A 15,905-nucleotide genomic window follows, 5' to 3' on the forward strand; every position below is an offset into this window, starting at 1 on the left:
TGTGCTCTATTTATGGAAACAACTATAACAACTGATACTTAAACATACCTTACAAATGGGGGAAATAGTTAACATACTTTAATCTCTTTTGTCAATAAACTCTAAGATGTTTCAAAAGGAAAAAGATCAAGAACAGGAATCTTTCTCTGTGGTATCAAATACCCATGTAGTCTAGGGGTCATGAAAAAGAAAGGGTGTTATCACCCTATACTTGAGAATTATATTACAACTGGCTGATTATTCAGGATTAATGAGCACAGGGTTAGGAGTTCAGTGGCCATATGGGCAACTGTAATGAGTTGCCTGCAGCTAGGCCCCTGCTAACACTGCCAATCAGCATCCGCAGGGATCTCTAAGCTCACCAGCAGTTTGGCTCTGCTCCAGCAGGGGACCACCTCAAGCCAGTGGCTCTATACCAACCCAGTCTTCTTGGCTTCATCTCCTTCTGGGTCTGGGATGCTAGTCACGGGGCATGTGACTAATTTATTGGAACCAAGCCTCAACTTGTATACCTTTTCTAGTAAATGAGTCTTCAACGTGCTGCCCTGATACCATAAACCAGAATCCATGCCTCACCCAGAATCCATGTTCCTCTAAACTTGTTTCTCTAAGGCTTTTGAACTGACTTGAATCCTGTCTCTAAAGTCCAGTTTACTGTGGTTGTGCTCCTGCTAATGACAAAGGTGCTCTCCTTGACCAAACTTTAGTCGGGATCCTCTGAACCCTTTTCTGGATCAGGCCATGCTAGACCTGCATAGCCAGGTTTTAGCAAGAATCCTGCTAAATCAGTTTGGAGAGAATCCCCCACTCTCCATCTCTGATGGGGCTCTTCTGCCTCTACTATCCTCCAGGTGATATTACTTGGGCCGGCCTGCAGCAAGAACCTTGTTGAGTCTATTTAGACAGTGAAACCGTGTCCCCCCAAAATGGAGTTGCCCTGCTGAGCTTTTAATTAACCTCTCTATCTGAAACTTTATTCCCTTTCTTGTACCCCTCTGACCTCAATCCTGTGCTAACTGAACACTAATCAACCAGAATCAGATGACTAAAACTGCTATCGCTGATATCATCATTAATGTACAAACTCAGGTTATTTCTCCAGGGCATGAGCTAATAGACCCCCAAGCCATGGACCACATGGCCAGAGAATTGTAAACCAGTGACATCCTAACTCCCAAAATGACGATTAAGAAATGTCACAGAGGGCTTCCCTGGTGGCACAGTGGTTGAGAGTCTGCCTGCCGATGCAGGGGACATGGGTTTGTGCCCCGGTCCAGGAAGATCCCACATGCTGCGGAGCGGCTGGGCCCGTGAGCCATGGCCGCTGAGCCTGCGCGTCCGGAGCCTGTGCTCCCCAACGGGAGAGGCGACAACAGTGAGAGGCCCGCATACCGCAAAAAATAGAAATGTCACAGAAATGTCACAAGATGATGATTTCCCCCAGCTTCTTTGTTCTTTCCCTTTAAATAAAACCCCCTAACTCAAAGACCAAATTGGAGTGGATTGAGGCTTGTCTCCCACTCCCTTGCTTGGCGTCCTGCAATAAATCCTGACTTTGCTGCAAACTCCCACTGTCAGAGTTTGGCTTTCTGCACCACAGGCACATGAACCCTTTGCTCCGTTACACCAGAATCCCCCTGATGTTTCCTATTAGTAATTTTCCATCACCCAACCTCCCCAACCTGCTCCTTGTCTAAAAATCTCCACCTTTCCTTGAATCTGGAATTGAGCCCAATTCTATACAGAGGTCTCTTCCCTTCTATTGCAATTGTTGATGAATAAACTCTGTTCTTTACCACTTTAACTACTGTCCAGCTCTGGTTTTCTTTAATACTATCTGCTCCCAGATCTCTCCACCTGTCTGTTGCCTGTTTTGTCATCTATATGGTGTTCTCTGCCTGTACTCCCTGGGCCTTCCTTATGACAGAGCCCAAGCAGACCCCAACCTATCAAAGAAAGAATCTTTATATACAACCTGTTCTGTCCTGGCATATTTCTCTAATCTCAGGAATTTCCTTACAGGACTGATTAATCACCTGACTTCATTAACAAGGGCATATTATTAAAGTCTAGTATGAGTCTTCATTATCTTTTTCTTTGGCAAATACCCCTGCCTCCTGACTCAACTTTCCCTCTTCAGGACATTGTTATCTGATTAAACATTGATCTTGTCATTCCCTTTCCTCAAGTCTGCAGAGTCAGGGTCTAACGTCTGAGGCTATATGATCTAGCTTCAAACCGTCCAAACTTTTCATTGCTTCCATTTACCTAACATTTTCTCCAGGCAAAATGAATGTGACTTGTTACCTGCTGTAGATGCCCTTAGTTTTTCTATTGTTCCCTCCCTTTGCCTAGGTCTATAACGCTTTTCCTTATTTCAGCATGTCCAAATCCTATTCAACTTCAAGACCTAGTACCACCTGTTGCACACAATCTCTTTCTTGCTCAACTCCATCTTGATCACTCTGATGATCCTTACACTTTCTACTTTGTAATACTGTTATTTAGGCACTTATTATCTTCCTATTAGGCCATAAGATCCTGGATGGCAAGACCTATCTTATTTTCATCTTTGTATTCTATAGCATCTAAAATATAGAAGCTTGCACACAGCAGATGCTTAATAAAATTTTCTGAATGAACTAATTCTCAGTTCTATCAAAGCTCTTTCAGATTTGCATCGTTTATTAAAACATGGAAAGGAGAGGAGATGGGGAAGATGGGATGCATCATAATGATCTATCCATAATCTTTTGGATTAAGAGACCCTAGAAGTTATCTATTGCCAGTGGTTCTCCACCAATTTTCTAACTTGATACACCTGATTAGTGACATTCACATGTGCAACTAATGTGTAACTAATTCTTAAGGGAAAAATCCAGATATATATTCTTTCTTTCTACACAGACTCTAGGATATGTATAATTGGGCTCCCTAGCTGTAAGTCTACCTTCTCTCTCTTTTATTGATGTTTGGAATATCAGTTGAAAGGATGCTAATATAAAGAATTCTCTCATTTACAAACCAGGAAATTTTAAATACAAGTGCAAATAACTTCTCTAAAATCACACAGCCAGTCAGAAGCAGAAGTGGGATTAAAACCCAGGTCTTGGGCTTCCCTGGTGGCGCAGTGGTTGAGAGTCCGCCTGCTGATGCAGGGGACACGGGTTCGTGCCCCCGTCCGGGAAGATCCCACATGCCGCGGAGCGGCTGGGCCCGTGAGCCATGGCCGCTGAGCCTGCGCCTCTGGAGCCTGTGCTCCGCAATGGGAGAGGCCACAACAGTGAGAGGCCCGCATACCACAAAAAAAAAAAGAAACAAAAAAACCCAGGTCTTTTAACTCCTTGTCCAGTGGGCTTTCCACTAAACAATATAGTCTATGATCATTGATGTTGGAAAAATAACTCAAAGTCCCTGTAGATTATCAGCATTACTTTCCTTCATGTGGGTGCATATTTATAAAGCTTTCAAAAGCCATCCATCAACTAGTTTGTAAGCAAGTCCAATAAGCTTTCAGACTCCTTTTCACTGAACTTCCTCTCCCCTCCTCCATTTGTGGAAATTAGTTGTATGGTGCTTTAGCAAAGACAGCCTGATTGGTGTTATGTTACTGTTCAGCAACAGTTCCTGCTATTAATTGCTTTAAAATGGTAATTACGATTTGTGGTACAAGATATTTTCCTTTCTAATTGGCTATTACTGGTGAATAGCAGCCTGTTACATAACAGAAAGATTGTGTTAAATCAATAACCACAATTACAATTCCGAAGTCTTTCTCTTAAGAAACAAATCTTAAGTTTTTGAATAAAAACACTAAAAAAAAAATTGTTAAAGGCAGGGCCTCTGTAATTACTTGTAATTACTCTGTAATCATCTTTCAGTTTAAAAAAAACACAAAATAAGGACAGTGTTAGGGAAACCAGGAGATGAGCATGCATTTCCTTTCTTTTAAAAATAACCACATTTAAAAGCTTTACTCTGCTCAGCTCCTCAGTCAATGAATACAAATTGCAGATTCAAATGTATCCAGTTCTTCCCAGAGTGCAGTATGGAAACAGAAAGGACTCTCCAATTAGCTCTGGTAAAATATGAATGTGGAGCCCCACCAATTACACTGAAAAGTCCCCAAGGATAAGGCCAGGGGTTCTTCTTCATTTGTGCCCCATACAGCACCCAACACGGAGCCCATCCACAGTCACCACTCAACCAACACCAAATGCCAACACAGCGTGGCACTGTCCCAGAAGATGAGGTGATCCAAAGCTATATGTGACAGTCCCTGTCCTCAAAGGGTATATTATAAAATCAGGGGTATGTCTTGATTCAAACTCTAATGTTAATTAGTCTGCAATCATTTTAAAGTCATATCTCCAGATTATTGTAGTAGTAGCAGCAGTTGTGATGATAATAATAGTGAGGTCACCCGACTTGCTCAAGGTTACACAGGTTTTAACCGACAGCTACTTTGGAATCCAGTTTGTCCAATTCCAAAGACTCACCACTGCCTCTTGTGACAGACCTTCATCAGCATCATTCATCCCTACATTTTCATAATGTATCAAAGTTTACAGAGTGCTTTCATATACAGTGTCTCACTCAACCTCCCAGTAATATCACTAAGGTACTTACCTGCAGCATTTTTATGAGACTGAGGTTCAGCGGGGTTAAAGGATTTTCCCGAAATTCACACTGCCACAAAGCAGCAGCCTAAGAACCCAGATTTCTGACTCTTAATCCAGGTTTTCCTTCCATACATTTTTACTCAATGTATTGATGAATTTAAATATATTACACATAAAGAAAGCCCCAAAGTATCCCACATCAGCTTATGTCACTTAAAATATTCTACCACTTATTGTTGAACACCCTTCCCAAAGGTTTAAGTCCTGTTTAATTCCAGAAACTACTTGATGCCTAGAGCTAAAGACAACACCCAGTCCCAGTTGGCTATCTTACAAATAACGACACTGGTCACAAAGACCATTGGTTGAGATGTAAAGAAAGGCAGAAGACTGATCAGTCAAATCCATCACCACTCACTGTCCTGCTCACCTTTGGGTCAATGAAGTCAGTAGAACACACTTATTTCAGCAAGAGATGGCAGTTCTTCAAGGAACTGTCAGTGAAATGACAATCCATTCAGTCTCATAAGTTTATTAAATAAATCACAGCAAAACGGAATCCTAACTCTATGGTAAAGTTTTCCATGAACAACTAATAGAAGTATTTAAAAATTCAATCACTGGAAGGGCAGTTTAGGTGTACTTCTTATTTCTATATACTCGTGGATTTACATTTAGAAGAAAGTATGATTTTTATTACATCAATCTGGTGAATATCATCTTCAGTTTTTCAAGATGGGATGTGTATGAGAATGTGCTGTGGAGGACAGTGCTATTCTTCTGCATGAACGCAAGATCTATGTCAATACAATTAGAAGTGTATGTAAACTCAGTGTCTGATACTACAAGTACCTACCAAATCCCGTAACAGAAACCTGGTCTTAAAATGGAAAAGACACGTTAAGATTGTAGCACTCAAAACCATCACCTGTATCACCTCTGGCACACATGCCAAAGATGTCCCTAAACCTATGACTGAAGTAAAAGTCACCATTTATTGAAGGCTAGGTACTATAATTATGATCCCACTACTCAATTCAACATTCCAGCAAGACAGATATGATTATTACCCATTTCACAGATGAGAAACTAAGGTTCAGAGGTTGCTTAACTTGCCTGTGGCTGGTGAGTAACCAGGATGTGATCCTAAGTTGTCCTGACCTCTTTTTTCATACTGTATTGTCTTTCTATAGTAACATCAACTTTAGAACAAAGTTATGTTTAAGGAAAATATGTTTCAGACCTCATCCAATGGAATTTAGTTACTATGTGACATCTTTATAGTCGTAATTGGGTTAAAAGTTCTCTTTCAGTTACGTGTGGCCTTGTGCAAGTTGCTCTTTGCACCAGTTTTCTCATTTGTATTAAATAAAAAGGGAATAATATGAGTATCTATCTCAGGGATGTTAAGATAAAATGATCTCTAAAAGCATTTGAAACAGTACTTGGCACAGTTACTGCTCTACAAACGTTAGCTACCATCAGTATCATCATTGTTATAATACCTCTTTTATAATATCTTCTCTTAATATCCTGCAAGCTGGGTCCCATGTATGTTTTAAAGGAAAACAAAAGGGTGTTCTGAAGTAGGCCCCTTCAGAACCTTACACCAAACCTAGTATCTATAATTCTTTTTCTTCCTTGACACCCTCTGGCCTGTACCTTGCAAGGCCATCTGAGTATGTAAGATTATCTAAGCTTCTTGCTGACTCTGAATGTGGGTGTATGTGTGAAGAGCTGGGAGCTGGGTATGAGGGGGCAGTTCTTGGCAGGGGTGAGAAAGGGTATAGAAGATAATATAAAAGGCCTTCAGAGCACATAGTTGCAATACCAGTACAGGGCACCAACAGACACCCTGACAACCCCTAGGAATGCAAGGGCAGCCTAAGCAGTTATCACCACCACATTCTTAAGCTTCCCCTTGGTTACACCGCAATTTAGATTGCTTCTAAGTTAATCAGAGCAGGCAGTTTTACAGTTCAATTAGGCATATCTTTATATTGAATGCAACTGATATTTACTGAGTTCCAACTTTATAAAAGGAAATATGTTGGGCTTTCCTAAATGTATAATTCAATGCAATAATCATAGTAACTCTGCAAGGTAGATATTATAGCTATATTTTCATAAATGTAGCAGATATGTAATAAATCTATATTATATAGCTACTAAAAATCAGAATTGAAATTTAAATACAGTTTTTCCAAGATAGGGTCTAGTCCTCTTTCCACTGTCATGCCAAATATACAAGGCTGGACTTAAGCCTTAATGCTGGAAGTAAGATGACAACCTGTGGAAAACTAGATAAGAGCCACACAGATGATGGAAGACAGATTTCAAGGTCTCTGTAGCAGTTTACTCAGTTATGGGTTCAAGGTTATAAAGGACAGATTTGAAGTATTCTCTTAAATATTTAATCATTATCTAAACACTAACACTTCACTTAAAAAAAGACTGAAAAACTATGCTTAAATGCTAACTATGATTATCTCTGACAAAGTTGATACTTCATGATGACATTCTGAATTTTCCAGTTGGTATGCATAACTTTCACAAGCACACAACATCTACTCAGTTTTTTATTCTACTTCAATTCCTCTGTTTAAAAATAGCAGTCATTCTAAGTACTTTGGATAAATTTCAAAGATTCTAACCATTAAATTGTTATAGAGTGTTTACTACACACAGTTCTGATAGGCACTGGATGTACAAAACTAAAATAAGACAACTCTCGCCCTCAAGAAGTTCAGTCTACTGGTGTAGACAAAACTGCCAACAAATAACTACAGTGTGATATGGTGTAAGTGTGATAATGGAGATTTGGGAGTAAAGCAGGGTGACTGAACATGAGGCTGGAAAAGTAGATTGGAACCTAAATGTAACACGTTAGAGTTACCCCGAAGATTTGAAGTGAAGATCCATGAATACATTTGAGTTTGGGAAGGTGGATTAAGAAAGGGAAAATCAAGAGTCACTGAGGTCAGGGTTTCCCTGGTGGCGCAGAGGTTAAGAGTTCGCCTGCCAATGCAGGGGACACGGGTTGGAGCCCTGGTCTGGGAGGATCCCACATGCGGCAGAGCAACTAAGCCCCTGTGCCACGGCTGCTGAGCCTGCGCTCCACAATTACTGAGGCCTGCGTGCCTAGAGCCCCTGCTACGCAGTGAGAAGCCACCGCAATGAGAGGCCCATGCACCACAACGAAGAGTGGCTCCCTGTCGCCGCAACTAGAGAAAAGCCCACGCGCAGCAAAGAAGACCCAGTGCAGCCAAAAAAAAAAAAAGCCCACGTGCAGCAAAGAAGACCCAGTGCAGCCAAAAAAAAAAAAAAAAAAAAAAAAAAAAGTCAGTGAGATCAATAGGAAGGTTTTGCAATCATCCAGGCTAGAATTCAGTTCTGGTCAAACATTTATTAAACACTGACGAGGTGCCAAAAACACGGTCAGGCAGACAAAAACAAACGACACGGTTTTGGTCCCCAAGAGTACAGTCTGGAGCGTGGGGACACAGTTAATTCAGCAGCAACAGTGAGGGTTAGAAACAGAATAGTGGCTACTTGAAGAGATGGAGAGAAAGAACAGATTCAAAAGATTCTTTCAGGCACAGGAAAATAAGGCGTGGTAACTGATCAAATTCAGGACCTGAGGGCAAGATAGGAATCAAGGGTGCTTCCTCGGTTTCTATAAAAGGCTTGACGCCATTTATTAAAATAGGAAATACAAGAATGAGGAGTTGATGCCACCTGCTACCCCCATTTCTTCTAGAGACATCACAAATGAATTACTAAGTTCTCCAGACGAAAAGCTTTATAAATCCAAAGAGGCATTACCATGATCATCATCTAGTGGACATGCATTTGTAGGGAAAAAAATTGACTCTGTCGGAATACTACAATATGGAAGCACAGGTTAACACTGTCAGACGAAATCACTGCCATCAGAAAAAATTCCCCAGTAACATCCCCAAATGTGAGAAATGTTGAGTCTATTACATGTTCTTAATTTTAGGGGACAATATGAAATCCTAGTTACCGTTCAAATGTTTGGAAAGCAAGGGCTTCCCTGAGAGATGAAGCCTCAGGAAGTCTGGCACACAGACCTCAGGGAAGGTGTACCTGCCTGCATACTGCCCAGTGACTCATTCTAGCAGAAATCTTGTAGAATTGCACAGATTTCTATAAAAAGACTCCCTAGTCCCTTCTGTCCCATAATATTAAACACACAGATTGACATTTTAATTAGAATTAGAGGGAAACCTCTTAAAAGAGGAAGTTTTCAAGAAATTAATGATTTTACAGGGAAAGACATACTTGATAGCTGAAGTGGCTGCTTAACAAAAAATATGAATACACATACTTTTAACATCATTATTTCCACCAAAAATTTGTATCACACTTTGCAGGCTTTGAAAAGAATGCGGATAAAGTCACAGAATGATATATAGGTTATTAAGGGAATTTTTTTTTAATTTTTAAATTTAATTAATTTTTTTATATAGCAGGTTCCTATTAGTTATCCATTTTATACTTATTAGTGTATATATGTATTAAGGGAATTTTTAATGACAACTTTACCTTGTAAGAATGACATAAAAATCAGCCATTAAGCTCTCCCATTGATTGCTACCAATTACTGAGAATACTGATTCTCACTAATCACTGATGGGCAGTTCTGAACCAGAGTGAGGAAATTTTTGTTACAGACACAGCAAATTCACTGCTCAATACTTCTGTTGAAAACAAACTGCAACCTAAAATTATGCTTTCTATCAGTTACTCAATTCAATCTAATGGTCATCTAAACACTGATCCTGAATTAATACTGGTCACCACAGCTTGGTAATGATATGGAGAGAAGGACAATCATATTATTACTGGTAGGAATGTCTACACACACCCGTTAAGAGGAAAATCTGACATCACAATTTTAAACATGTGTCACCTTTGACCAAATTCCTCAAGAAATACACACCCGGTGGACAAGGATGTGTATATAAAGCTGTTCACTACATCACTGAAAAACTAAAGCTACACTACATGTTCATTAGCAGAGGAATGGTTAAAGTATGGGACGTCCATATTATGGAACACTATGGGCACAGTCCTTAAAAAGAATTAACAAATATACTGATAGGGAAGGCTGTCTATAGTAGAACACTGGGAGAAAGGCGGTGGCAGATCTTTAAGCTTACATAGAATGATCACTTTTTATTAAAAAAAAATCAAAACCATACAGATGTGTGTCATATAAAAAATTTATTAGAAAAAGCACACACCAAACCCCCAAGAGTTGTTACTTTGGGAGTGGGACTGAGTGTGGTGCAGGAACTTTCAGTTTTTTACCTTACACATCTCTGAATGGTTTGAACTGATTATGATGAAAAGTTTTATAATTTTAAAGTAACTAATGATATTTAAAAGTTATACAATGTTTTTGAAAGGCATACCCAATTTTCTTTTTTATGAGTTAATCTGTGAGATAAATTCACCAAAGATTTCACCTTCAAATGTTAAACTGCTAGCCCTCTGGTACTTTGAGAATATGGAAAACCTTTAGCATGTTACTACAAGATAAGAGTTGACTATATGGCCAACCCCAAAATGAACTGTTTAAGGTGTGAATATAACACAATATTTAAGTATGGAGCTTAGCCAAAGATTTCTTTGGTAGAGGTACTGAAATAATTTCAAAGCTAGGGGTTCCATTGATAAGAAGTGGGAAGAAATCTCTGTGCAAAGACAAAAGCTTAAGACTAAATGTCAATTTAACCATGAAAGCAAAAACAAAGAAAGAAATTTTTATAAAACCCAACAAGGACGGAGAACCAAATTTAAGCCCCAAACCATGTCCATTAGAAAAAGACAACCAGCTGTGTTACATGAACAAGTCAAAAAAGAAGAGAGTGGGATGGGGATAGACAGACTAAAGGTAAAAGAATGGGACTAGGAATTCTAAAGAAAACCCCCTGCAGCTTTCAAAGTGTGATTTTTGCTCTCTACATTGGATCAGAAGACAACTTGAAAGTCAAGTGAAGCCGAAGTAGCTCTGATGATTTTCTCTGGAACCATGACTGCAAATTACCACTTCCCTTCCTCTCGTTCTAAGGACCCAGTCTGGAAGGTCTCCCAGACTCCACATTCAATCCTGGAGAACGCCCGGGGCAGTCAAAGAGCGAGGGGGTAAACTGTGAGAGCCACACACACTTTCCCTTCAGAGGCTACTCCAGCCAGCAGTTGAGAAAATCTGTAGAGTGGATAGCAGCGACCAACCAGTCTGCAACTGGAAATCCACCCAAATCAAAATAAAACCTATCTCCCGAGGCCAAACCAAGCAAACCGAGGCAGGGGTAGGGTACTGGCGAGGAAAGAGAGTGGCTAATCCCAGAGTTACAATAACCCACGCACGAACGTGACATGACCCACGCCCACTCGGCAGCGAGCGCAAAGGTGGGGGCTCCAAATGTGGGACAGACGCCCAGGGAACTTCCCTGGCTGTGGAGGCTACGGCATCCCATTTTCTCTTCCCTCCCAGACAGCCCCCAACAACTAGCCGCCTCCGACCCCACGCCATCCCGCTGGGCCCTGCCCGAGGTTCCCTCGTGCTCAGGTGGCCTTAGAGCTAGGGTCCGCCCAGCAGTCAGCGGCACTCCAGGTCGGAGCGAAAGGAAGACACCTCAGAGGCACCGTACTCACCCTCATAACTGACACCCCCAGTTCCGCCACGGTTGCCATCACCGTCCTCCTCTCCTTGGGTAGCAGCCCCCTGTGTCTGGGGAGCAGCCATTACGCGGCTGAGGAAAAAAAAGGGAGGGCTGCGGACAGGCGCGGAACCAATGGAAACGCGATTGGAAATGAACTCCCCATCGACGCGGCGTCTCCTCCACTCCCACGCCGCGCCGTCACTATCTGGGCCAATAGGACGTGGCGAGCGGAACGTATCCCCGCCCCCAGCCGCTAATTCCCCGCCTCCTTCCGGGATGGAGTGGCCCAGAACTACAGTTCCCAGGGTGCTGCGGGGGCGCTAGGCAGGGAGGGCTGGAAGAGGCGCTGGCGGGAGGGGGTGCGCCCGAGAGTGCCCCGGCGTGTTCGCTTAGTTCAGTGAATCAGAACAATGACTGCGCCTCCGGGTTCCCGGGAGCGCGTCGGAGGACTGTGAATAGCTACCGCCGGGAGAGCGGCGGGTGGCGCAGCCTCGGCCGCGCGGTGTCAACGCTGGGCTCGGGAGCCTCCAGCGCAGACCTTGCCCAGCGCCTGCAGCCCGCGCGGAGCCGCCGGGCTCCAGCGCTGCAACCGCTACTCGGGAGCTGTGCATTGTTGTGAGTCGTAGAAGGGGCGCGGGGATTCCAAAGCCCGAAGACCCTGGACCCCTCTCTAGCCATGTGGATACCTACGGAGCACGAGAAATACGGCGTGGGTGAGTCTCAGCTGGGCGAACTTTTATTCCGCTCTGGCCGGAGCGTGTGCGTATTTCGCGTCCTTGCCCCCGCGCCCCTCTCTCTCCACCCGGCTGGAAATGCCTAATCCTAGCATCGCGCTGTGGGTTCGGGGCTTTGCCCAGCCAGCTCCGCGCAGAGGGGTGCGCGCCGGGGTCTCGCGCTTTAACGCCGGATGGGCGCTCCAGGCACCGGCTCCCGGAGGGAGCGCTCGGACGGCTGAGGGGAGCGCGCCGCCAGTCCGCCTGCTGCGGGCTCTGCCTGCGGAGTTCGGAGTGGCGACGGGGCGTGTGTATGTCAAGTTGGAAGAGGAGGGCGAACGGCATTCCGCTCCCTCCTTCTCCTTTTTCCCCAAAGACTGCAAGGGCTGTGACGATTTCTCAGGGTGGAAAGGGAGGCAACAACAGTCGCGTAGAGAGAACATCCCCAAAACAGAAGAGAGGCGCAAAACCTTCTCTCTGCCTCCCTTCAACATTCCCGGGGAGCGGAATGTGGCACCGTCCTCAAAAGAGCCGCTCTGACAGAGTCCGGCCCGAGCCTCCCTCCTCCCTTCCATCCCGGGTTACCGAGTGTGTGTTGAGAGGCGGGGGGAAATTGGTAAATTTCAACATCTGCGTAGCTCTGCACTTTGGTCTTTGGAGGGGAACGGGTATTTCAGCAATGTTTTTACTTCTGACTACCCTCTCTGCCCGGGGTGAGCCCGGTTGGGGGGTGGGGTGGTGGAGGACAGCTGTGGAGTGTTAATGGGGAGAGGGAATCGGAAAGCTTGGGTCTTCGAGGCAAGGAGACAGCTCTTAGGAAAGGACTACCCAGACACTGGTGTTCGGAGGAAAAGGAGCAGGGTAGCGCTCGTTCTTCTGTGCAAAGGTGAACAACAAAGGACATTAATGTTGACTGATGAATACAGGAGTCTCCCTTCCTTTCCCTCCTTCCATTTCAGGCCGATTACAGTTCCCGTTTTTGTTGTTTGATTTCAGCTGAGTCGCCCCTTGGCAGTTACTCCTTTTAGGTTGCGACTATTAAGCCAGGCTCTCTGACAAGCCTGCAGCAGCCAAATGCAATTATAACCTCTCAGAAGGTTTAACAGAGAGAAAGCATTATGGATTTTACTAACAATCTCTATTTTCTATAATGCCCCGTCCTGCTGATTGGTGTACTTTTTTTTTTTTTAAATTGGGTATAGATCTAGTGATTTAGATGATGTGTAGGTATCTGCTTATGTTCTAAATTCATTTTCCTGTAATTTTTTTTCATTTTCCTGTAATTTAAAAAATCTGGAAAGCCTTTCCAGGGAGTCATAGTTACAGGGAATTTTTTTTTTTTTCCCAACTTCGCCTGGGGATAGGACTTTGGAGTCCCCTGAAAGGTTTAAACAAAGTCATTCCTGTATATTACATTAGCTTTCATTCTGGATTTTGACTGGCTAGCAAGACAATAGTTTGTCCAGGACCCACCTTTGGGGAGGGGTTCCACCTTTCCCTCTCTTTGAAGTGTAAGGGGAGCCTTTGCCAGGCACTCTACTGGCAAGGAGTAGATGTTTCCTTCCCTTCACTCACCCCTTTTTTGGAGTAGATTACCCCTGGCTAGGAAAATACATTGCCTTTGCTGAACTGGTGAGGACCTGGAGTGTTCCCTTGTCACCGGGTTATCACTGAGTGCAGGAAGCACAGACACGTCCAGCAACACAGTCCCGCTTGGAGTTGATCCCAGATGTTGCTTTCTTCCAAGTGTTAAATTATACAGATTATGGATGGGATTTACTTTCTTGATTTCTTTATGCGCCAGGTCACAGCTGGGGTGCTGGTATCAATTAGTTCTCTCACCTTTCTTTGCAAGCTGTGGGCAGAGGATTAAAACATACTCTGGGATTTCCTGGAATGGCAAACTGGATGTTATCACTCAAGTGTTTTGGGCTGCAGCAGACACCTCGCCTTTGGGTGGCTGTGATTTGGTTGCAGAGTAGGAGAGGCGGAAGGATGAGCACACATTTGGAAAAAGGTTGAGTGAGATGAGCGGCGAAAGCGGTGGGGCGGGGGTTGTCTGTTGTGCTCGTTTATACAATATCACACATAACATGGAATGTTAACCATCTTTTATTATTAATTTTTGAGCATTTGGCTTATGAAATGCTTAGCTGTTTTTTAGAATCCATCTGTTAGGTGTGTGTGTGTGTGTGTGTGTGTGTGTGTGGTGAAAATTTTGCTAGGATTCTTATGTGTGTACTTTATTTCTCACCACGGAGAGCACTGTTTGTAGCTGCCTATGCTGCAAGTTGTTATAGATTTATTTATTTTTATAAACTTGGTTAGTGTATGTGCTTTTCTTGTCTAGTTTTTTATAAATACTAAGGAAAAGATGTTTTATGGGCACAAATGTTTGGTTGATATCAGGTGTAGTAGTAATTCACTTTCCTCATTCTTTGAAATAAATTGGTCTTTGTGACTTTGAGTGCCTGAAGTTTCCATGCAAATTGTATATTTCTAATATACTTCTTATCTACCATCAATTATGTATGAGATAATTATGTGTCTTTATATATTAGTGTTTCAGTTTCAAGCAACACGTTGTAAACATGGATAAAATGACTTAAATTTCATACCTGTAGTAAGGTGTACCAGAGATAGAAATTCCTTTTCAAACCTGATGTGTGGGCACTATCTCCTCCATTTAACTGATGAATAGTCTTAAAACAATGTGTACATAGTCATATACCTAAGTGTTCTAAGGAATCAGACAGGTATAGTGATAAAGCTAGAGTCCTGAGTGATAGGGAACCTTGTCTCTTTAAAAACATGTTAGTAGGCACAATGATAGGCATATTTTATCTTGGGAGATTCTGTTTAGCTTTTGGTCTTAGTCTAGACAATGCTGCCAGCTGTGTGACCTTAGGTAAGTCACTTAACTTTTCAGGGTCTCAACATCATGGTCAAATGATATCCAAGATCCTTCCCAGTACTGATTCTGTAGAGCTCTTCCAAACAAGTGTGTCCTTTGGTAAGAAAGACATTTCTATTGTGTCAAGATTGTTATGAGAAAGACACTTTTGCTGTGACACATCCCACATGGTTTTCAACTAAGATCACAGGTAAGCAAACTACCTGGCAAGCTGCCAGAACCAAGGTGATGGTTGCTTGCTTTTTCAGTCTGTTTGATTGTCCAGCAGGAACTCCGTGGGCAATGACTAAAGCATTCTTGATCACCTCTTCAGAACTTACCTCACGCCCACTGTCTGCCTTCTGCCTGTCCTCATCTGTCATACCCCCTGTCCCCTCCCTTAAAGTGGTGGGAATTAGTCACAGAGAAAGTTAGGACCATTGCAGATCTGTTTCTACATTCATTTGCTCAGCAGGCATTCATGCAGCATTCCCAGGTGAGGCAGTAGGCTTACTGAGCTGCAAACTGCTCCTCTACATCCAGCCAGATGTTTTACATGTGTGAATCCAGTTAAGCTTAGAGGGGGAATATGGTCTGGATTGATCACTGCAAAAAATCCATGAGGCTTACAAGAAACAAAACTCAGAACAAGCTGATCTGAAGGTCATGGATGTCATTTAAAAAATGAATTATTATAGTACCAGTATCACTGAGTACTCACAAACATTCCTGTCCTCCATTTATCCTGATGTGCTTTTTGAACTCATCCAAGTAGGAATTCTGTTCCTTTTTAAAGCCCCTTCTATTTTTAGGGGGAGAGGTACCGTCTCTTATTTACACAGGATCTTTAGAATGTCTTTTCCTTCAGAAGCGTGCTTTAATGGTAGCCTGTGTGGGAGAGTTATGAGGGAGTGTACCTTTCCTCTTAGCTGTTTTCAGTTTGTTAGCTAGCAGCCTTAAAATGTTTCCTATTTGTGGTACT

General features: G+C 42.9%; 2 protein-coding genes across 9 annotated transcripts in view; one reads left to right on the forward strand and one right to left on the reverse strand.

Annotated features, from left to right (window-relative positions):
- ZNF277 (zinc finger protein 277) overlaps window positions 1-11,439 on the reverse strand; it is a 117,070-nt gene extending 105,631 nt beyond the window's left edge. Inside the window, exon 1 of one of the 4 annotated variants that reach the window (XM_022582954.2) lies at window positions 11,310-11,439. In XM_022582954.2, the coding sequence (XP_022438662.1) occupies window positions 11,310-11,400 (91 nt within the window). In that variant the 5' untranslated portion in view covers window positions 11,401-11,439. The remainder of the gene's footprint in view (window positions 1-11,309) is intronic. The other 3 variants (XM_022582943.2, XM_022582974.2, XM_089917517.1) reach the window with 3 other exon arrangements.
- Window positions 11,440-11,646: 207 nt separating this feature from the next.
- The window catches only part of DOCK4 (dedicator of cytokinesis 4), a 480,689-nt gene continuing 476,430 nt past the window's right edge, over window positions 11,647-15,905 (forward strand). For 4 of the 5 annotated variants that reach the window (XM_089917504.1, XM_089917506.1, XM_022582994.3 and 1 more), the window contains exon 1: window positions 11,648-12,030. Coding sequence is in view for 3 of the 5 variants with exons in the window: in XM_022582994.3 (XP_022438702.1) it covers window positions 11,994-12,030 (37 nt within the window). In the remaining 2 variants the exon portion in view is untranslated. Of the gene's footprint in view, window positions 12,031-15,905 lie in introns of all 5 variants that reach the window. The other variant, XM_089917502.1, reaches the window with a different exon arrangement.

The sequence above is a fragment of the Delphinapterus leucas genome, chromosome 9 (genome assembly GCF_059928025.1).
Source record: "Delphinapterus leucas isolate spDelLeu-1000000601 "Yukka" chromosome 9, BTC_Dleu_Yukka2, whole genome shotgun sequence".
NCBI lineage: Eukaryota > Metazoa > Chordata > Mammalia > Artiodactyla > Monodontidae > Delphinapterus > Delphinapterus leucas.